The sequence below is a fragment of the Phaethon aethereus genome (assembly GCF_964289735.1).
Source record: "Phaethon aethereus genome assembly, chromosome: 6".
Lineage (NCBI taxonomy): Eukaryota > Metazoa > Chordata > Aves > Phaethontiformes > Phaethontidae > Phaethon > Phaethon aethereus.
In genome coordinates this window covers 23833125-23856378 of record NC_138580.1, presented here as the reverse complement: position 1 = coordinate 23856378, position 23254 = coordinate 23833125, and the positions used below count along the sequence as shown (strand labels likewise).

Sequence of the window (23254 nt, the reverse complement as noted above, 5' to 3'; positions counted from 1 at the left end):
CCCAAGGTGAAAGCCAAGGCAGAGCAGAAGAGTCTGCAGAAAGCAGCAGGATGGCTCGTTCACCCATATTTGATCCTGACCAATAGATAAGGATCAGCTGCGAAGACAGAAGGTAACCTGCGTGAAGGTGATCATGAAATGATCCAGTGTCAAAACTCTACAGAAGGAAGTAAGAAGAATATAAAAGTAGAAACAATGGACTAGGAAGAAAAATTTCTATAAAGACAGAACACTGATAGCTAAATTCCTGGAGCAGGTCACAGGGGAACAAGTGTGAGGTAAAAGGAGTTAAAGGGAGCTGGTAGTTAACTTAAAGAAACAATACTAACCACACATACAATATATCCTAGCACAGAGCTAGAAGGGGTAGTAAAGACTTAGCTAAAGAAAGAGCTCTTCATTGAAATACAAGAAGGAAATGCACGGTAAGGAGAAAGTAGGGGATTTACAAAAGGCAAGTATAAAAAATAAATTGAACGACGAAGAACTGAAGGTATAAAATGAGACAGATCTACCAAGAAATGTCAAGAGCTACAAAAAACATTCCACAAGTACATTAGCAGTAAACCTAGGAAAAGAAAAATTGTTAATCTACTCTTCAACAGATGGAAATCTATTGACAGATAATTCAAGAAGGCCAGAAGCAGTCGATGTATTTTTTGTACCAGTCTTCATTAGAAAAATCAGTGGCAGAGAGATGGCTAATAGCCTAAGTGGTAGAGTGAAAGGAGTAAATCTCAGCCTGAAAAAAACTCAAAATAATGGATGAGAAAATATTACGTAAATTAGCTATCTTCAGATTGACTGGGTTTGTAGAATTTCATGCAGGAAACTTGAAGAGCTTGAAGAAACTTAGATGGCTGCAGCCATCTCAGAACTATCAGCAGCCACCTCTGACAACTCTTGGGGACTAAGGAAGGCAGCAGAAGACGGAAAAATGTGAAAAGGAGGGACTGAAAAATTACAGACGTGTCAGCTTAACTTGTCTCCCTAGAAAAAGTCCATTTGTAAGCACCTGGAAAAGAACAGGGAGATGAGTCACATGTGACGTATATTAATCAAGAACAAATCATGCCACGCTGATCTCATTTCTTTCCATGACCGGGTAGCAACACTGTTAGATTAGGGAAGAAACAGTAGATTTTCAACCCTTTCCTTTACTAAGGCTTTGGCACCGTTTCATAAGATGTTCTCTTCTGTGAAGGGCAGATGAAATTCTTACAAAATAGGTGCAAAGCCAACTGGAAAAGTATATTTTGAAATTACCAAAATATTAAATATTAACACAGGATGAAGTAGAATGTACAGTGATTGATTCTGCAGGAGACTTCAGAATGCAAGGGACTGCATGTACATTGGAGAATAAGTTTACAATTTGATACAGTTTTGACACTGGTCTGAAAAAAATACGATGCTGTTGTGCAACACAGCGCTGCCTACTTTTCTAAAGCAGACAGAATCAGCTACATAGAGACAGGGTAGGCAACAAGTGTCTTAGCGCAGTTCCACAGAAAAAGAAATAAGGTTTATAATAGGTGTTAAACAGAACTGAGTAAGCAATGCCATACTTCTGTGAAAGCAACAAATACTGTACTGGGATGTAGTAACAGATTAGATACATAACACAGTTCTGCTTTAGTCAGCCTAGATAAGACCTAAGCTAAAGCACCATGTCTCATTTGCCCATTTTACTTCAAAAGCATCTAAAGCAACCGGACAGAATTTAGAGGACAGCAACCAGAATAATCAGAAAGCACAACATGAATAATCAAAGTTGTTCAGTTCAAGAAAAGGCAAGTCTTAGCAGAAGTGTGATTAAAAAGTTTTTGGATATAAAAAGCGTTTGAAAAGAAGAATGAAGTGACCTACTCCATCATGCAGAGATCAGGAAATAAGAGAGTTGAAATTGCTGTAAGAAAGATTCAGGTTAGACATCAGCGAAGCTTTTCCACCAGCATGAACACTGAATACTGGCACAGATCGCCAGGGAGCTGTGGTTCCTCCATTTTTGGGGGCTTAGGAGGATACGTAAGGTATCTGTCAGGAGTGACACAGCGACAGTGAATTGTGCACGTGGCTCAGGGATGGACTAGGTGCTTTCCTGAAGTACCTTTTGGCCTCACTATGTGGCACTGTGCAGTTTTTGAGGACACCTTCACACGTCTAAAACTAGTTCAACCACAGAGTGGTGCTTAAAGAGAGGATCAGTAACAACCCTCAGAACAGCAAGCCCGGACTTGAGAAAGCAAGGCAGGCAGTCCTACTGAGGAACAACGTCATTGCCATCCAAAAGACACGCTCAACGAAGAGTGTCCCCCGAAGTTACAGCCTTTCAAAGCTACTGCAGTGAATTCCGGCTGCCCTAGCGATGAGATGAAATGCAACAAATAGAAGCACGGGGCTTGCTATAGAAGGGCAAGTCATGCTTCAAAGGCAGAGAAATGTCACATCAATTAGTTAAAGGGAGAGATGGTGTTCCTGCAATAACCTCCTGTCAGAAAGAAAATGGATTCTGTAAGGGATCGTATCTTAGGGTAATAGTCACAACTCGGATGAAGTCCAAGAAATGTTTTCTACGTCGTCACAGTCTTGGTTCTCCCAGTAGGGGATGCTTAGAAAGCACTTAGAAAGAAAGAAGTAGCTCTGTCTATAGAACAGCAGAGAGTGAGTAGAGTGTTTAATTACCTTCTTAACACATTCTGGTATCTTTGAAGAATTGATGTGACTAAAGTACATACATGTTGCATGGAGCTGTATGACTGCAGCTACTTGATGATCACATTTTTCAGGACTTCTGAATAAGGGAAAAGTTATCAGGTGAAGAGCTCAAATATGCAAGCCAATTAGAGTAATTTACAAATTATTACCTATCTCCTGGCCAAAGTAGTGACAAGTGCACCTGCTCTTAGCTTTCTTTTAGCATGAGATAAAGCAACACCGGACTACCATCCTGAGCTTTAGCTATGTTGTTTTCCCTTTTGTGTAGCTATGTTGTATGCCCTTTCCAACTACTGCATACACACAGTTTACTAAGATCTGCTGATCCCTCCTGTAAGGGAGAAGGTGCATATGGGTCTGGAGGGCAGAGAAGGAAAAGCTGCAGGTGTTGGTAGGGGGAAGAAGAAAATGATCATGAGAAACTGTGATAAAACAGTTTTCAGCATTAACATTGACAAACTCCCTATCTGTACATTTATGGATTCATATTTGGGCCATTCAAACAAACACTTCATGAAGCCAGTCAAAAAACTCCCTATTTAAATTGTGGTGAAGCAGAGAAAGTAACAATTATGGCCTCCATTCCTTTGAAGTTTCAAATATTTATGCATGAGAGAAATACCATAAATTTAAATAGGACTATTCATGTGTATAATTTTATGCACATCTTTAATCTCTGGAGAAACAGGCCTTAGATTACGAACTATAGGGCAAGGGCTGCCTTTATTTCTGTGCTTCTTGCACCACTGAGCAAGCCATATACAAACAAATAAATAATATAATCAACAACAATAATACAGACCTAACATGACATCTGTATTTGTCAAGTTATTTGAATCTGCTAAATAAAATCCAAGAACAGCTCTTACAAAAAGACTTTTTTATATTGCCCTTGTTAAATAGCTGTAAAGGGATGTTTCTTCTGAGCCTTTACATATGAATGAATGCTTTAGATCTACAGCAATTTGGATCTATATAATGCAAAGATGGAAGGGACCTGACTTACTACTCTCAAATGTTAACATAGGAAATGTGTATTGCAAAGAACTAAGATGAAATCAAACAAAAGCCAATGAATCATGTTTTTCCCATTACTTCAGTGTAGCTCATTTCTAAACAGAGAACAAGTTTCTGTATTTACTGGAGTTAAGCATGGCATGTGAGGTTACCAGGGTGATCAGATAAACCTGTGCACTACTGCTGATCCCTTTATTTCCAACTGGGGCACTGAAAAGAATTGCAAGTGACATCTGTTTTCCTGCTGGCTGGCAGGGGATCCGGAAGAAACGAAGGACAAAAGCCACACAAGTCGAAAGGTGGCAGCAGCAACAGCCACATCACTAAGATGTCTGTTTGTTTGACACCCTCAGTATTTACTGCTATAGGTGATTTAGGGCCTAATCCAAATCCCACTGAAATCACTGGGAAGTCCCTAAATGACTCAATGGGTTCTGAGTCAGGCCTAACTGATTCTCCTAACTGTATTTCAGGAAGCTGAGCAGTTTTAGCTCTTACTGGTTCTAAATGACTCCTGACAACTGCCACTTATGAATCACATGCTTGAATATCCTTATGTACATCTCCTGAAAAGGTATCAGTGCCCTACCTGGTTCACATAGGAGGAAATAAAACATAGGAAAACCCATTCCCACAATATTGGTGAAAGTATAGCCAGTGAGTAAGATACAGCTGACAATTAGCAAAAGACCCCACAACCCTCCCACACAACACCTCCCCCTCCTATTCTTAGCATTCTTTCTCATATCTGTATATCCATTTTCAAAAAGTTGCCTTTTTTTGTAATACGTTATCTAACTGAGTTACTTCAGACCAAAGACATAGATAAGAATTCCAAAGATGAGGAGCCTTTGCAGAGGTGACTATTTTTTCCGATACAAACCAGTATTTCCAGCACTACAGAAGAACCATATAGCAGGGATAATGCTGAGCATACTGTTTCATAGCTGTGGGAGTGCATTTCCAGGTGGAAAGCAGTCTTGGATAGAGTATCCTAAAGTCAACTATTTCCATCTGCAGAGGAAGAGTGTGTCTATGCAGACGGCGCTATCCTCTGCTAGGGCGCTGCTGGTAAAACAATCCACTTAGTGAATGCAGCTTGCTGAAAAAACATCAGAGAAGCAGATGGCCAAAGAACTGGTCACAAAAAAGGTCCTTTGAAAAGCGGTTTTGCCAAAAATCAAGCATTTTTGTCAAAAAATGAAGGAAAATGTAACCAACATAGTAGGAATTTCTGTGGTATGCTAGCTTATGCTGGATCCCTGGAGTAGCCCTAAGTAGAACACGCTGATACACTGACCAATGCTTGTCATCAGAAAACAACCTATGTAATGACCTCTAACCAACCCCCCCCCGGTTGGTTAGACCCCCCACAGTCCATAAGAAACCTTGGCACACACTCCCCACCACAGGCACATCCGATGCTTGAGAGACGTAACCAGGACTCAGCTCTCTCCAACCCAGACCAATGTCATATCTGCAGCGAGACCTCACCATGCTCCTCCAGAAGAAGAAAAGTGGAAATAGAAATACAATCATCACTACCATTCTGGAAACATTTCAATCACCTCTTCATGATCTCCCGACAAACGTATGCAGCAGCTGAGAGAACCAACCTGTGCTCCCTAGCACTCTCCACAAGACAGTACTGGCAGCCAAAGAGCAAAGAGCCTGCTCACATCTCCTAACTGGAAAATCCAAAACTGACAATGACTGGCCTCATGCCAGGTCTGTAGATGACTTAGCAACACTTTGCAATTAACAAAGGACAAATCACCCAGAATGAGCGCTGGTTTCTGCTCTCCATCTAGTGGTTTACCAAACAAATAAAGTATTGAAAGACCCATAGACAGTCTAGATAGACTAAAATTGTATTAACAAAGCATCTTCAAACCACCCATGCTCACAAAAGACAACCATATAGTTTCTTAAGAAACAGCCATAAACAGCAAAAGCAGGAAGCAGGGCAAGGTATGGAACGGAAGAACAGTCACAAGGATGTTTGCAAAATTAGGGAACTTCCATAGAAACAGGAATTAATCATGTTTTAAAAATCTTCTGAGTTTCATAAAAATACAGCACCTGTAATCTAAATACCCATACATTTAACTAACTACAAACTAACTAAACCAAGCAAAATGGACTAGTATAAATTATCAGGACCAGTGGTTAAGACAGCTCAGTTTTATTCTTTTTTTCTGACTACATGCCCTTGCATAAATCACATAATCACACTGTGTTTCATTTCCCCCTTTTTGGAGAGAGGAATGCTAATAATTTCTACTTTTGCAAAATGCTTTGAACACTGTCAGCAAATGGGCTACTATCAAAATACTCAGAGTAATGATGACTGTTTTAAAATATACATTCATTAAATGTAATACAATGTGAATACTAAGCTGTATTTTAAAATACATTCTAAAATTGTTTTTCTTTGGTAATCTCCATGTATTAATAGCATAAACAGGAAAATGTGTCCCTTTAAATTCTCAAATGCAATCACTGTAGCAAATTTATTTTAGAAAGTTAAATTGAAATTGCATTATTAACATTTCTACAATGTTTCTTTGACAAACTGTAAATGTCCGTCCTTTTAACACAAAATGATTCAGCCATTACAAAAAATGATACTTCACTGTGAATGTCAAAGGGAAAAAGAATATTGAAACGGACTATGACCAGTGCACAAAAACCCCCAGAACATGGCTAATGATGTCTTATTTTCCTGTCATTTTTCTACTTCCCTGCTACAATGAAACAGCTGCTATAACTACACTGCATGCATTGAATAAAATGTCTGAAAATGCTAACTCTGCTGGGAGCATTCCCGATATTTCCCACAGAGGTGTGACTACAGATGTCATAAGGAATCTCAAGCTAGTGTTTGTCACGGGTTTCTCTGCTGCTGCATTTTTTTAACCTACAAAAGAATAAAGCATTTTTTTCATTGTCTCTCATGAGAATTATTGGCTTCTTAGTATCTATGGCTTTAATAGTATGTTCACCTGAAATTATTTACTTCTTGAGAAACAAACTATAATGATAAAGATGAAAAAGTATGATAAATATTAGGCAGCATGGTTACTGGTTTTTTAGACCTGCGTCTTACCCGTGCTATAGGTACACAGCAACTATTCAAAAGGCAGACTGAAGGAAAGTTAATCAGCTTCTGGAGGAATTATTTCACTTGCTTCCAGGTACCTTTGTAACTTCTGCACACATTTCCCACCTCCAAGTCTCCCAGGAGGCATGCCTCTAGACAAATAGGACTGGATGGGCTCGCCTATGCTTCGATCACACCCAGATGCCAGAACTGCCCTCTGAGGACTAGGTGGCAAAATTTTAGATGAAGTGGTTTCGTGCCAAATATAAGGGTGCCAAAAAACTGGATGGAGTGTGAATTAGGGCATGAAATTGTGAACTTACTAAAATCAGTGGTAAAACTCTTGACTTTAGTGTAGTCAAAATGCCATGTAAGTGAGGCAAGAGCACTACTGTCCACTGGGCAATAGCAGTTTATGTATTGTGTGACCCCAGCTAATCATTCCACCTCTGAGGGTTTCAACTTCTCCATCTGTAAAATGAGCTACTCGCATCTCTGGCAAGTGACGAGAATGAGCAACTGAAAACACTGCTGAATGCTGCAACAGAAATCCTGGAAGTCTAGTGTCGACAAATTAATCCTGAGCATTTTATAATGATATTTAACATAGAAAGGAAAAGGAATCAAAGTGAGACAGGGCTAGAGGGCACTGAAGGTTACCTCCTGAATTCCCTGGGGAGGTCAGCAACAAGGTAAAGCCTCTGGCAAGCAGGGAAGAGAAGTTAATTTAAACCTGTTTTGTGTCTCTTCTGGTGATTCCAGGTTCCTTCTTCTCCAAGTTCAGGACAGTGCATTGTGTGAATGTACATGAAATCAAGAAACACTCAAGGAGTGTAGCACATCTGCCTCAGATTCCATCTGCCCTACCTACTCCTCATTCTTTTTCCTGTCTTCCTTTTCAGAATTATATTTTTGCTAAAAATGAAACTGAAAAGGAATAATCTAACAATATCCAGTGCAACACCTTCCGTTATCCTACTTCACAGAAGATTTTTAATGTTCTGTATAGATATTTTCCATCTACAGAGACTATAATGCCTAAAAAAGGTAAATGGTTGCTGCTGTAGTATATGAAAGTAAACAGAGGAAAGAAACCCCACATTGATGGCTACACCAGAAAATACTTTTAAAAAAGCACAAATGTTCTTCTTTCAGCCAAGCATTTCTTTACTTCAAAAGCTTTAAGTCTTCCGTCATAAACATAAAAACCATTCAAGCACTTCTGTTTAATTTACATATTTGTGCGTCAGTGGAAAAGACAAGCATTCTGCTCTTGGCAAATACCCACAAAACAACCTTCTTATCTTCCTTAAAAGTTCTATTTCCCATGATGTCTACAAAAAGCTTGTCAAAGTGGAGGGTGCTGATGTGCTGAACCTGCTACCTATTCTGTCTTATCCAAGTCTTTCAGACTGTGCAGGCGGTTTTGTTTCAAAATTGAACTGTAGTCTCGTTAGGGTAGCACCCTTCTTCCTAGTGCTTCCAATTCAAGAGACAGCTCCTGTCCCTGACTGGGACATGTTAGCACACCCACAGCTCTGCTAACCACAATGAACCTTCACGACCAGACAGATCTAACCAAAACATGGGGTGACCTCATCGCAGTCTACAACTGTCTCAAGGGCAGCAGCACAGAGGGAGGTGCTGATCTCCTCTCTCTGGTGACCAGCGATAGGACACAAGAAAATGGAATGAAATTGTGTCAGGGGAAGTTCAGATTGGACATTAGGAAAAGGTTCTTCACTGAGAGGGTACTGGGTCAGTGCAACAGGCTCTCCAGGGAAGCAGGCATCGCACCAAGACTCTCAGAGTTCAGGAAGCATCTGGACGATGCCCTCAGTCACATGGTTTAGTTTTAGGTAGTCCTGCGAGAAGCAGGGAGTTGGACTCGATGATCCTTATGGGTCCCTTCCAACTTGAGAGATTCTACGATTCGATGAAAACAGAAGGGACCTGGTCACGAGGGACAACATGCATCTTGTGAGGACAACCCATCAACATCACTATCTTTTCCTGCTATGAGGACGCATCATGATCTGAATCAGTAACGGGCAAAGTCCAACAGCATAAATTCAGGGGAAAATACTGGCTATGAAGGGTAAGGGCTTTTCTTTTATGGTAAAATCCAATTGTGGTCTCACATATCTAACTAGCATGAAACTCGTAACTGCTGTATTAGTCAGTTAATTCAGTGTTCTGCAGATACTTTACTGGCAGTAACTGTATTGATTAAAAACATACATAGGCATTTGGAATCAAATTATTAGATCTGAACAACATGAATTAATATACCCCACTTTTCACATTAATTCCATAATGCAATGAGATAATCAGTAAATAAAACACAAACATTGAGTTAATGTGCATCTGTGTGAGCAGTGGGTATTCCTCAAGAAAATAGTAAAGAATAATACTATTAAATCCTGCCAATCTGAACAAAATATAATTAGCATTGGAAAATAGTAAATATTTCATATTTGTAAATTTGCTCCTTCCCTTCTCCTAACTTCCTAGAGAGCGTGCAGCTGCCTAACTTGATACCATTTAAACCAGGACTGCTCACATTTTGTTTTTATGGTTTTGAATTTCAGCTCATCTTCCCTGACAACTAGTGATGGACAGACGTTTCTAAACATACTCTGAGCTGCTTCTGTTGCTAAATGACTCTTCATTGCAACTTAAGAAAAAATCGGCTCCACAAATCCACACAGAACACTGCAATAATTAACCCAAGACCGACATGGAGAGGTGAAATTACTGGACCTGACATTTTCCCTAGAAAACCACATCTCTTTACATCCCAATTCACTATAGTATGTTTCTGAAAGAGAAGACCTCTTTTTACCTCTCTCAGTATGTAGCCCAAGCTGTGTAAATTCTGTGATGTCTGGCTTTTAGGGATATCACAGAACCAGCCCTGTCCTTGTGAAATGGAAACAGAACTATTGCATATATTTTGTAATTTATCCCCTTTATCCTATTTCTCTTTAATGTTGGAGTTAATTTTCATATCATCACTAAAAATATTGCTTTGTCCAGCTGAAATTTTTTCAACCACTCACCTCCTTTTTAAACATAATCTCAAAATCTTCTTTGGCTTAACCAACTCTTTAGAGTCTCTTTGTGGGCTATATAAAGGATAAGGACTGTTGCACTATGTTAAGCAAATCACAGTGTGAAAATGTTTGCTGTTCCAGAGAAGTTTAATTACCGTAATCCAAACCAGCTTGCCTAGAAATACTGAATATACATAGATTATTCCCACCTAACGTGTTAAAAACACAATTTCTGCAATAATGTAGGAATCTTCAGTTTCTCCATGACGGTCGGTCAAGGAGACTGTCTTGGGGAAAGGAAGATATATCCTCCCAAGGGGAATTGCTGGTTCAATAAAGTCCAATATTATTGCAGATTGCCCTGTGCCTGTACTGCCACAAGGTCACACAGCACTTTCGAGGCAGCAGTCCAGGTTCTCTACCCCAAACCTCACAGCAGAAAAGCCAGACATAACACAGAAGACAGCATTTCAAAAACAGTGGCTGTAACACTGAAGAAACTGAACAGACTAAGTAGCATTCAGGAACTCCAGCAAGGCAACCTGCTAGTTTTCTTCTCCCTCCTCTTTCCTCCAGTTTGGTCCAGTATACCAGGAAGACAAGAGAGCCATTCTATTACACAGGCCCAGGACTGCTGTGGAGCAGTGGCTATACATTTACAGTATAAGGAATGCCAGAAACATTACCGGGGAAGATTATGGAGCGGTTGGTCTTGAGAGTGCTCACAGGGCACCTGCAGGACAACCAAGGGATCAGGCCCAGCCAGCATGGGTTCATGAAAGGCAGGTCCTGCTTGACCAACCTGATCTCCTTCTATGACCAGGTGACCCGCCTAGTGGATGAGGGAAAGACTGTGGATGTTGTCTACCTGGACTTTAGTAAAGCTTTTGACAGCGTCTCCCACAGCATTCTCCTGGAGAAACTGGCGGCTCATGGCTTAGACAGGTTTACTCTTCACTGGGTGAGGAACTGGCTGGATGGCCGAGCCCAGAGAGTTGTGGTGAACGGCGTTAAATCCGGCTGGCGGCCGGTCACAAGCGGTGTTCCCCAGGGCTCGGTTCTGGGGCCGGTCTTGTTCAATATCTTTATTGATGATCTGGATGAGGGGATCGAGTTCTCCCTCAGTAAGTTTGCAGATGACACCAAGTTGGGTGGGAGTGTTGATCTGCTGGAGGGTAGGAGGGCTCTGCAGAGGGATCTGGACAGGCTGGATCGATGGGCAGAGGTCAACTGTATGACGTTTAATAAGGCCAAGTGCCGGGTCCTGCACTTTGGCCACAACAACCCCATGCAATGCTACAGGCTTGGGGAGGAGTGGCTGGAGAGCAGCCCGGCAGAAAGGGACCTGGGGGTGCTGGTTGACAGCCAGCTGAATATGAGCCGGCAGTGTGCCCAGGTGGCCAAGAAGGCCAACAGCGTCCTGGCCTGTATCAGGAATAGTGCGGCCAGCAGGAGCAGGGAAGTGATTGTGCCCCTGTAGTCTGCACTGGTGAGGCCGCACCTTGAATACTGTGTTCAGTTTTGGGCCCCTCACTACAAGAAGGATGTTGAGGTGCTAGAGCATGTCCAGAGAAGGAAAACGAAGCTGGTGAGGGGTCTGGAGCACAAGTCTTATGAGGAGCGGCTGAGGGAACTGGGATTGTTTAGTCTGAAGAAGAGGAGGCTGAGGGGAGACCTTATCGCTCTCTACAACTACCTGAAAGGGGGTTGTGGCGACGAGGGTGTTGGTCTCTTCTCCCAAGTAACTAGTGATAGGACAAGAGGAAATGGCCTCAAGTTGCGCCAGGGGAGGTTTAGATTGGATATTAGGAAAAATTTGTTCACTGAGAGGGTAGTCAGGCATTGGAACAGGCTGCCCAGGGAGGTGGTGGAGTCGCCTTCTCTGGAAGTGTTCAAAAAACGTGTGGATGTGGCGCTTCAGGACATGGTTTAGGGGACATGGTGGCGCTGGATTAATGGTTGGACTTGATGATCTTGAAGGTCCTTTCCAACCTAGTGATTCTGTGATTACTGTTACAGTTTTGTCAACACAGGTTTTTCCAACATTCCCCTGCAATCTGCAGCAGCTAACACTGGCGCTCAGCAGAGTGTGAACTGAATCAGGGGAAACAAAAGGGGAAGGAGGGTGTTATCTTGTGGACCCCGATAGTTTTGCGAGTCAAGATGAGATACCTTGTGCAGCTGGTGACAATAGGCTTTTCCTAGGTTTATTTGCCAGACTCACTTGGAAGAGCTTCCAGAACCCAGCAGCCTGCAGACCACAAGCCAAAAATCCCTAACCTAGACTGGCTCTGAACACAATTAAGACAACTCAAGAGGAGGGAAGGAGAGGGGAACAAATATTTGCCTGGATCTGTATGTGTATTACTGCAATAACAGGAATACGTCATACAAATCTCTATTTAAGCACAGGAGACTGAAATCACAGATTCATTTGTGATTTAGCAATGAATTGCAATGGAGCTGCAAGCTGGCCTGACAAAATGATCCCCTGCCAGCTGTCCCTCTGTTTCCCCTGCAGCTGATGTGGGCTGGCAGAAATGCCAAGTTTGGGGCAAGAGAGAGTCTCGGTCTGTAGATGACAGACATGGTAGTGCTTTGTGCAGAGGTGAGACATTTAAGGCTAGAGACAGCTCACAGCAGCCTCAAACAGGACTGCTGTGGTCCATCCCCTCCTTGAACCCCACACCCAGGCTCCGCCCTGTTGCTTGTGCTGGCTCTGGCCAGGAAGCTAATTTTCATCCAAACCAGCAGAAAATTAAGCTCAGAAAAAGGGTTTATGTGCCTCTGACAGTTCTCCTCCCTTACCACCAGACAAGCAGGAGTGTGATGGAGGAGAGGGCACATGTAGCTGGATGTAGAGAGATGGGGCGTTGTGGAGGACACATGAGAGAGAAGAGGTGCCCTGCAGTCCCAGTGCAGGTCACTGGAAGCTGCTGTGGAAGGACAGTCACAGCCCCACGGTTCTCCCTGAGCCCAAATGTGCTCTGCTCTCAGAGCTGATGCTCCCACCTTCTTCCTATCGCACAACCACCCTCTCCTACCTCTGCTTCTGGTGTCAATGCTGGCCTTCATGTGGCTCTAAGGTGGGCTGGGTTGGGTTTGAGTGAAAAGTAACCATCTATGGTTACATATCCCATTGTGCAAAAGGCTACACGGGAAGAGTGGCATGAGAGAAGATAATTCCTTAGCCCCCTCAGATTCATCTATTTGAAGTCCGCTACTTGAAAGCGTAAGGATGGACAAAGCAATACTGGGTGGTTTACAAAGACTTAATCATAATTCTCCCCTGTTAAGCTACTGGCTCTTTCTCCATCCAGTTCATATTTAAGGTTATCATACAAATATATAATTTATATTTATATAATATAATATATAATTAAATATAATTTAATTTATATATAAATTATATAATTTATATAATATATTATATTTTATATAATTTAATTTCCCAATATGAAAATAAGTGTGGCTGAGTAATCCTAATTAGAAGCAGCATAATAACTGGTATTGGAAGTAAGACTTTTTTTTTTAATTATTTTTACTCTGGAACCTAAATTATGTACTTTTCATTCCTCTACTAGTCAACCTAGCTATGTGTATTTGTATTTCCTCACTAACTGCTATCCTTAATTTTAAGACAGCTGCATCACTGATGATAAAGCACAGAAAGATCAAACATGTTCACAATCTTGTGCCAAGCTTTCTTCCGGACGGAAATTTACAAAAAGAATAAATAATGAAAAGTCATAAATCATAAATCTTTAAATACCTGAACAGCACTTGCTCCTTAACTACCACTGGAGATAATAGTCCAATTACGTTTTCAGCTCTGTCGTAGATATCTGACATTTTTGCTTCAGCAATTCTAATTCAGAGTGGCTCTAAATGAGCACCACAAACCGAACACTTGTCTTGGTGGTGGTACTCTTTGCATGGAGCCAGCACAATGGGCTCCTGGTTCTTCACTAGGTAACACAAGAAGAAATCACTGCACAGTTTTTCCCCACTATTTATTAACCTCTCAAATTTTTGTCATCTGTACACAGACAAAAAAATGCAGCTAAATGATTAGATCAGAGACATTGATTACTTCTTACGGACTCAGAACTATAACTGACTTTGTGGAATACCAATTTCCAGCATACATTGTAGGACAGGCAGTCAAAACGATAAGAGATGATAAGAGTGACTAGACGGAATCTGATTTTAAGATCCCTGATCCAATTTTTCTGCCAAACTTGAGAAAATAATTACAAGATTCAAAAAAATTCATTTTGCTCTTTCAAATGTAAGTGCCAAATGTGTTACTTGTATACGCTTGACTTGTCTGAAGACGTAAACCTTGAAAAGGACTATCTTTTTTCCTCAGTATAATTACCCACTCTTTCTGCCTTTCAACTGCAAGAGACAAATGGAGCATATGTGCATGTTTTTTATGGGTTGGGAGAGAATCACACAGAAGACACAGCCAAGGAGCAAGAGTCATCAAATATGACTCCACGGTATATATTTTCAGATCGCCCTTGCCAGCACTGGCAGGTAAGGCAATATGCTGTTTCCCTAGATAACTGGAACGGAGAGTGATGTTCCTATTGAAAAAAGGTCCCACACCTACTTCACAATATTGAGTATTTTACAAATTCTATAATTTTCTATGAATTTCTGTTATTTTTCCGTTATTTATTTTATTTATCTAAACTATCATAGCAACATGCATTCAGCTAGGCACCAGGAGTCAGAAAGGGAAAATGTCTCTTCAGCCAAATTGCCTTTCCCGTGCTATGCCAAGCACCTCTGTAACCCTTTTGTGGGGAGAAGGTTACTCAGGGAGGAGGTGAGTACTTGCTTACTCTGCTACTCTAAAGAAAGCCAACAGTATGAGTTAGATCCCCTCCAAATTACAAGATTAACAAAGAAATATGTATCACTTAGTTTTTCACTTTCCTATTGATTTCTGAACTTCTTCCTCCTAACTCCCAGTGTCTCTTAGGATTATCACACCAAGGACTGATCACAATAAGCTCCTGTAAGAAAACTCATTTGATATGTATAAGCACATGTGAATCCCATGCCTTACAACATTCTGAGTAAATCAGCATCTTTCTGTCTGACAGTCACTCCTTCTTTTTTGTGACTGCAAGCTCTTTGTAGCAAGGATTCTGTTCTTTTTCTCCATAATCCTACTCATTCCTATATAGTAATGAATCAAATGACAATCACTAATTGCATTTGCAGGTTTCATATTGGGACTACTCTGACTAGGTCTGTATTGGTCAGACTGGAGCTCAATAACATGAGTAGATACAGCAAAAGAAACTGTTTCCAATAGAAACTGCCATTAGGATCTCCAGAATTCAGGGTACTCAACAAAATCATGGGCCATAGATATTTCATAGATTATCAGGTAGCTGAATTGGATAACAGAAGATGGGATGGTGCAAGCTTTTCTTTGAAGCATCGCTATTCACACTGGCATTTGGAAAGGAAGCCTACAGCTATGTATCATCTCCATATGGCTGGAGCTGGAGATAGTGATGTACCAAAACCTTCCCTGGTGGTTCTGCAATAATTTAGTTTATGCAAAGCCTACTTCTATAAGCCAGCAGACCTAACTAACAATTTTGTTTACATTAAAGAGCTCTGATGACATATAAAGACCGTCACATTTTTCATGACGAAGTTCATTACTAACATATGAAAACCGTATTTTTCACAGACTGCTACTCATCTCACACTCCTGTCTTTGTTATCTCTCCTGCCATATGCTGTCACCATGTGACTCATTGCCAGGGACTATATGCACAGCTTCTCCACTAGCCAAATTGTTACACACTGTGATAACGATTGAACCCTAAGCACTACCACTTAGAGCAAAATGAAGAACCTGAACAGATCTCTAAGCAAATTACTTTCATAGATATGAAATTGGTGCCAAAGTATCAGAGCAGCCCCTAAAAGTAATTGGTACAGTTAGGACTGCGTGAAGACATTATTTAGAAATATTTGCACGTAGTGCTTTTATGCAACCACTTTAAAAACAGAAAATAAAAGGGAATTTTTTTTTTTAACCTTGTGTTAACATTGTATAAGAGAACTGACTCTGGCACAGAGCCCAAGAGATGGTAGGAATTAATGCACACATATCACTGGGCAGTTATATAAACCATCCACATAGAAAATCAGTTCTGTTATAACACAGTTTTCATGTGAATGTCGGAGAGGTTGCCACTTCCAAACAAACACCTTGCTGTTGCATCTATAATCTTGCTAGAACACTGCCTGTTCTTCTGCTCTTCCTCTCTTTTTATTCTTTCTTGTAGGCTCACAATTTCATGAGTATGTGAAAAATTTCCTTTAATATTCTGCTAATGCTCTATGAAATTCCACATTTGACAAATCTACTGAGTATGTTAAAGATAAGCTTTCTTCTCAGTCATCTGGGAAAAGTAAATTGAAATACAGGGAAATCAGAAATAAAATTACTGTGTTTATTGCCAGAGTAGCTAATATGGTGAATTAACATGATTATTACTGGTGTCTTGTGTGGGCTCTTCAAGGCTGCATCTAGTGAATTGTAATATTATCTTTACAAACAGTATACTTTCAAATGCCCAGAGCTATATTTAAGTGCTTGAAAATTGAAATAAGTGAATATTCCCTTGCCTGGCAATGTTGAAAATTGCAATATTTTGAGGATTAACATTTAGATTATGTCCTTCCCTGTCAAGTGAAAGATCTTTTCCGTATAATTTTATTAAATGTATTTAGAGTTGAAAAAATAGCAAATCATGTTTTCACAATCACTCTAATTATTTAAATGCATAAAAATCAGCATGGCACCTAAGCCTTATTGAAAATTCAGTAAAGAAAAGGAATCTACATTCTATCACACCAAATTAACCAGGGAAGAAGATGGATGAAAAGGTGACTTTCAGAGGGGTGTTTGAGCACATCCAGTAGGACCTTTGCTATACAAAATGCCTTCAAATAAATCACTTCAATAAGCTTCCAGTCTACAGGATTTGGAGTCATTACATGAAAAACATAAAGGGGACGTTTCAACCTCTAAGCTTCACAAACCCGAACCATGTGTTTTTCGAATATTACTTCGTGCACTAGGGGGAGCTCCTGCAACTCTTTATCACAACAGAACCCTAAAGACAACATAGGGAACATAATGGAAATAAAGCGTGAGAGAGATTTTGGAAAAAAGATATATTCTTCACACAATAGCAAGAATGACTGTATGAATTTGCACAACTTAACCTGCTTGTATCTTCTGTGTTCAGAATGGTTTCCTCAGTACCAAGGGGATGAAGAAGTACTTTCCCCCTCTCAGGATGTATTCATTCAATGAAAGTGGCAGAAATCTATGTAGTTTTTAAACAGTCACAGAAATTAAGTTGTACAAAAAGAAATGTAGCATGATTTTTAAGGTGAGATGTTGTTTTAATTCAGTGTGTCACAGGAAAAATATATGTGAGCAGGTAATCAAATTCTGTACCATAATAAACACAAAGAATAGAAGTCCGTACCATAACAAACACAGATAAGAGGACTTCATTAACACTGCTCTGTCAGCCTCCATTCTTGAAATTCTCTGCTTTTGAACACTTAATTTTTCAGCCTTCCTTTCAAGCAGAGTTTTTTTTGTGTAGTTTCTTGAGGATGTGGTGGTTCTTTTAGCAAACCGCAATATGGAGATTCCACTATGGAAATCAATATAAAACTTCGTTTTGGATCATTAGCAGGGTTAGGACTTTTTAACTATCAACTGCTTGAATAAGTAGAATAATTGTTATTAATCACAGATTTCTATTTTTTCTGTGGATCACTCCTATGCTCTCTTACACACAGCATCCACAGTTTGCAAAGGAGTTTAAGATATTTATTGATAGCAGAAAAAAGCATTCAGCATCACACTCCACAGGAGAGTGGAGATTCATGCTCTCAGTGGGTCTGTCCTCTGTTCTTACCCACGTTCATTCCTCTGTCTCTACAGGCATTTCTGCAATGCCCCCTTCTTTAAACTATCATATGTATTATGTCTCTAGAGAAGTATGGGCTATTTCTTTACTCATTTCCCACCTGGGCACCAGTAGAGGGTGTAAAAGCACAGGGGAGACAATTGTGGTTTTCAGTCCGTGTCTGGCTTTATAATAATCAAAATGTTGCTCTAGCAACTAGAATGAGTGATTGCGAGAAAATCCACAGCATTAAGCATCAACACAGGAATACTGAAGCAGCCCGGGACCAAAGACGAACAGCGTGGGAATTCTGTGCACGCAACACATGCAGCCTGTGTGTGCAAGCTTGCAGTAAAACTGTAATGAGCCTCTAGTGAGACGGTTTCCACTGAGATTTTTCAAGGCTTAACAATACAGTTTAACTTATAGGGGGTCACAAATGGCACTCCTTACTGCCAGAACAAGCCCCACATGTCAAGCTCCTAGTCCAAAGGATGGGATCGCTAGTGTATCACTGGGAAAAGCTGTTTAATATGTGCTATGTATTTTCCCTCAACCTCAATGTCAGAGAGGTTTGATCCATTTCAATTGAAAAATCAGCCAGAAGCATACTCTCAGCATGGCAGATTCAGCATAAACAGTGAAAAAGTGGCCAAATTGTAAGAACAGGATCTTGTATTGGGAAGCACCATGCAACCCTGCTGCCAGCACTGCTGGTAATATATGGAAACAGAACCACTACTTACTCTGCATGCTGGAACCGGACCTCCTCTGCGTTCTAAGTACTCTGCTGTATCTTTTCCAAAAATGTAATTTGAAATTATTATTGATTTTGTCATTTTGGCTTTAAGGTTATATTCATCTCACAGATCCAGCTATATCCAACTCCACTCCATGAGAATTTTCAAAAACTAGAACCAGAGAGACCGCTGTACAGACTGACTAGTTAAAAAGACAGAAGCTGTGTTATTTTCCCTTATGTAAGACAGCTTTAAATTGACTTTGCTTCCATTCCCCAAAATATAACTGAGGACAGTAGCATACTCTGTCTCAGTATTTTATGCTCAATTTAACTGCTATATTGCATTAAATGATGTGCAATAATGTAACCCTAAATGCAAATGAATTTGTGTTTGGTAAAAGAAAATCTCTTTGCTGCCTTCTCCAAATAGAATTTTTTAACAGATTTTAATGAACGTGGAAAACCAAACATCCCCATATGGTGATAAAATTTCAAGGCATGTATTAAAAGAAGAATCTTATGTTACTCATCAAAAACTAATAGATGTGACAGGAGAAAAAAATTAGGCTATGAAGATGAAACAAATAATTAGCAAGTATGGAAATGCATCTATTACAGTGCTCGTAAAAGACTAAGCACAGGCTAAAAGAAAAAAACATGCATTTCATATTTCAAGAGTGGAATATATCAAATTCAATTTGAAGCAAATTATTTATAGTTCTAAACTTCCCTGGAAAATTAAAACACACCCAACCCCAAAATAAATGCATCGTTATGATCAGAACTACTGAAGACTTTATGTTATCTCCTTCTGTTTAAGAGTGTAATGTTTTCTTACCGTATGAAAGATTTTGAGGAACTTTCTTTGGATCTCAGAAAGTTCCTCACTCAGTCTTTTTCTGGACATTACAGAGTAGCCTGCAGGCCCCTTTGAGCTGCCACAGGCATCATTCTGGCAATCTAAAGATATAAAGTAGTCTAAAGACGTCCTGCAAACATTTCCCTTTCCCTGGATGAATGCCCGTCCCTGATGCATTTTGACAGTTACATACTGCCCCAAAATAAACAAAATATATAAAAACTACAAACATAGGGCTGTTTTCTGGTACTCTGTTTTTTTGTGTTTCAAATAGCTGGCAACAGTTCTGGGAATTCGGCCCTGCAATCCCAGTATCTTCTTGGTCATTCAAAACTGACTGCAGGGCATGAAGATCAACATGCTGTGCAAGCACTATAACAGTTGTTCAGTTTAAAATCGCGGGAAGGAAGTTTGCATGCAGTAAACAAAATATTACAGCATTTATCTCTGCTGCACTTGCCTTTCACTTAACGCAATTAAGAGAGAACCATGGCCAAATGGCAAAAACACAGATCTAGGATTCATGAACCATTTCTATGCTGTGTAGGTTCTTCTGCCACATTCGTCATGGGGCTGTCTGAGCTCGCCCATGATGAAACAAGGTGACAAGCATCTGTCACATATTCACTCTCTCACTTTCTCTACACAGAAATGCGTACAGTGTGGGAGAGAGAAGGATAGCTGTTTTATATATATAAATCTTTGAAAGGAAGTTAATACAGTTTGCAGGGGACCTTATTCCTGTAAAAGTCATTGCACAGTTTGAGCCTGCCCCAGCCAAGTGCTGTTTCCTACCCAGGTGAACATTACCTCATGCAGGAAGAGTCCTGTTGTGCTAGAAAAGCCCAGTTATTGGCAGCAGCATTAATCACTAAACTTTGCTCAGTTTCTGAAATACTTTGTATCTGAAAGTGTATTCCCCCCTTAGCTGAGCACCACTGCCCATTACTGGGGGGATATCACCTTCTAGGAAAGACAGATGTTTTTACCTTGTTACTTCTATCTATTATCTCTATCTGCTTCAGAAAATACAACATCTTTTAGTTTAGATTCTACCCCTGGCGCTCTCATCGAGAGGTTAAGGAAGACCCCTGACCTGGCTTAACTCCAAGTGTAGGACTGAAATGCCAGCACCTTAGAGAAGCATTGAGACTCATTAACTGTAAAATGCTTACAGAATGAAAGGTGCTATTCTAAGTATCTAAGAATTATTACTCAGTGCATGGAAAAATGTTTATTTTCATACAGGATAAGACTGTGTCAGGAAGTAGTATAGCATTAATGAATAAGACTCTAGAAAAAGAAACTGCATACCATTACATTTATACATTCAATAAAAGCTGAATGTGACAATTAAGAAAGGTCAGTACCCACGAGGAAGCAGGACAGACAGACAGGGAGAGGTGGAAGTAGTTATTTTCGCATTAAGGAAACACACTAAAATATTCATTGTCTTTATCTGCTGTCAAGAAATGTTTTTTGTGTTACAAAAATACCTTTAACCTTTTAAAGACATCCCACAAATGCATCCATTTAAACTCCTATGTCCAGAAAGAAGGTATCCATGCATCTGTTTATTACTGTAACTTTTCTACTCCTGCCATAAAAAAAATCTAAAAGTTATTAATCTTTACAGCAATGCCTGATACTATTTCTTCCCACTATTATAATTACTTTAAACACAGCATAGAAATATTCATGAGTTCTTTCATGTGGGTCCTCATCTGGTGAGACTGAAGGCACAGAACTATTTTACAAAGGGGAACCGGGATGTAAAGCTGCTCTCTGAACACAGGAGAAAATTCACCCTGAGCAAAGGGCCAGAACAATGCCTATGCATCAGTTAAGACTCAGTTAAATCTTTAAATAGGATTTAATTATGAATTTTATGATCCATTTGCTATGTGCTCGTCTTGTCACAGTGCTGCTTTACTTCTTTACCCTCAGCACCTTTCTGACAAAGATAGGACAACCAGACCGTAACACAAACTTTGGCAGCAGTACACTTTCTCATAATGCTGATCGTGAACCTGTTGCTTTCTCCAGTTATATGATGCAATGTCTAATGCATCCTTATAATTTGTATACTGTACTCACATGCATGAACCACATGCTTTGCATTTGTACCTGGTTCTTTTCAATTTAATGCTGTACTTCTGCATTTTTCATTACCAAATCCCCCGCCCTATCAAAAAACAAAGGCAAAACTAGGTGTGATTTACCTTATTACAATTTTTAGAAACTTGACAAAGAACACTGCTTGACACACTGTCCTTGTCTGGCATTCCTAAAAGAAGAATACAGAAAATAAATACATACTGTACATTCTTTAAGTAACAGTGGAGATATTTATCAGTAGAAAAGGGAACTGGACTGTTCAATACTTTGCTAACATACACATTAATCTATGATTTTTTAAGAACAAAACACATCTATTCAGACAAAAGTTTTCTCTTGCAAACACAAAAAAGACAAAAAGCTAACTTGTGTAAATACTATAACCAGATTGCTAAACATAGTACTTTCTCACAACTTAATATATGAAGTATGCATACAAGAATTATTTATATTTTTTCATTTAACATTATCTGTGTTTGACGACTTGACCTAGAAGTCAAATGTAAAATTGAGTTTGCACTAACTAGCATTGCTATGCTATACTATGCTATGCTATGCTACGTGATGGTATGGTATGCTATGCTACACTATGCTACGCTATTGTTTCACCAGTAGAACATATGGAACACATAACATATGGGACAAAATTTGCAAATGCAATTGCTGGACATCAGGTATTGTCCTGGCTGGTATCTAAATAATGCTCTGGCAACTAAGTAAAAGTACCTTGATTTACAGAAGTGATGAGTTCCAAACGCTGCCCTTGGACTCATGTCTAGAGCACTACCTCACAGTTTGACAGGTTCTCATGAGGCAGAGACAGACCCGAACTTATTTAGCTATGTAACTAAGGTCAGACAGCAGCATGTTTACTGCTAACCTAGGTTCCCAAGCAAGTTGTGTAGCCCATCTTAAGTAAAAAAATAAGTCTGTTTTGTTACATTTGTTTTACTAGCAGGACTCATGGCTGTGTTCCATGGAATTTATGTAACACCTATAACCAGTTAAATGTTACATGACATCATACAGTATGCTTTAGTCAACAGGCCTGGCTCATAACACACATTTGTGTACAGCTCTGTGTACACTTGTTTACAGCTGGGAATTCAGTGAGGCAAGTTCCAAACTATTTCCTACTATATGTGGTATTAATACAGTCATAATACTGAACTGAACATTTTAATTCCAACATCCAAAATCAGAGGACTTCCATCTTCCCCTTTCTTCTCTTTTCTCTTTTTTCTAACATCTGATGTCCATTTTCTCATACTTACTGTCATTGTTGGAGCCAGTTTCCATAACACCATAAGGAGGAGTGAGAAGTCCGGACATGTACTGTCGATATTTCTGAAAGACAGCAATGGCACATTCAGTCAGGTACAGATGTATAAAGCCACTCAGTGGATGATGTGGTATTTACATTTGTATGTCTGCTGCCTTGTGCTTCACGTGCACACAAGCAACCTGAGGCAGTCAGATATGTCTTTACTCTTAAAGCTCCAAGGCTTGCTTTCTTGCTGGAGCACACTACCTTTATATTATCACAAGTTGTGCCAAAACAGTCCCCTCCATCTTCCCCAAAGCATGACTTTGAGGGTTCTAATAAATCAGTATTGTACTTAGTTGTGTGATTTCCCATAAAGGTTGTTTTAAAGGTCATTTGAAATTACA

General features: G+C 39.9%; 1 protein-coding gene across 3 annotated transcripts in view; it reads right to left on the bottom strand.

The window, feature by feature from the left end:
* The window catches only part of RAPGEF4 (Rap guanine nucleotide exchange factor 4), a gene marked incomplete at both ends in the record, with an annotated part of 154014 nt that overhangs the window by 55716 nt on the left and 75044 nt on the right, over positions 1 to 23254 (bottom strand). For 2 of the 3 annotated variants that reach the window (XM_082001460.1, XM_082001461.1), the window contains 2 exons: positions 21688 to 21752; positions 22858 to 22930. The exons of the other annotated variant lie outside the window; for it this stretch is intronic. In XM_082001460.1, the coding sequence (XP_081857586.1) occupies positions 21688 to 21752; positions 22858 to 22930 (138 nt within the window). The remainder of the gene's footprint in view (positions 1 to 21687; positions 21753 to 22857; positions 22931 to 23254) is intronic. 3 annotated transcript variants of the gene reach the window in all.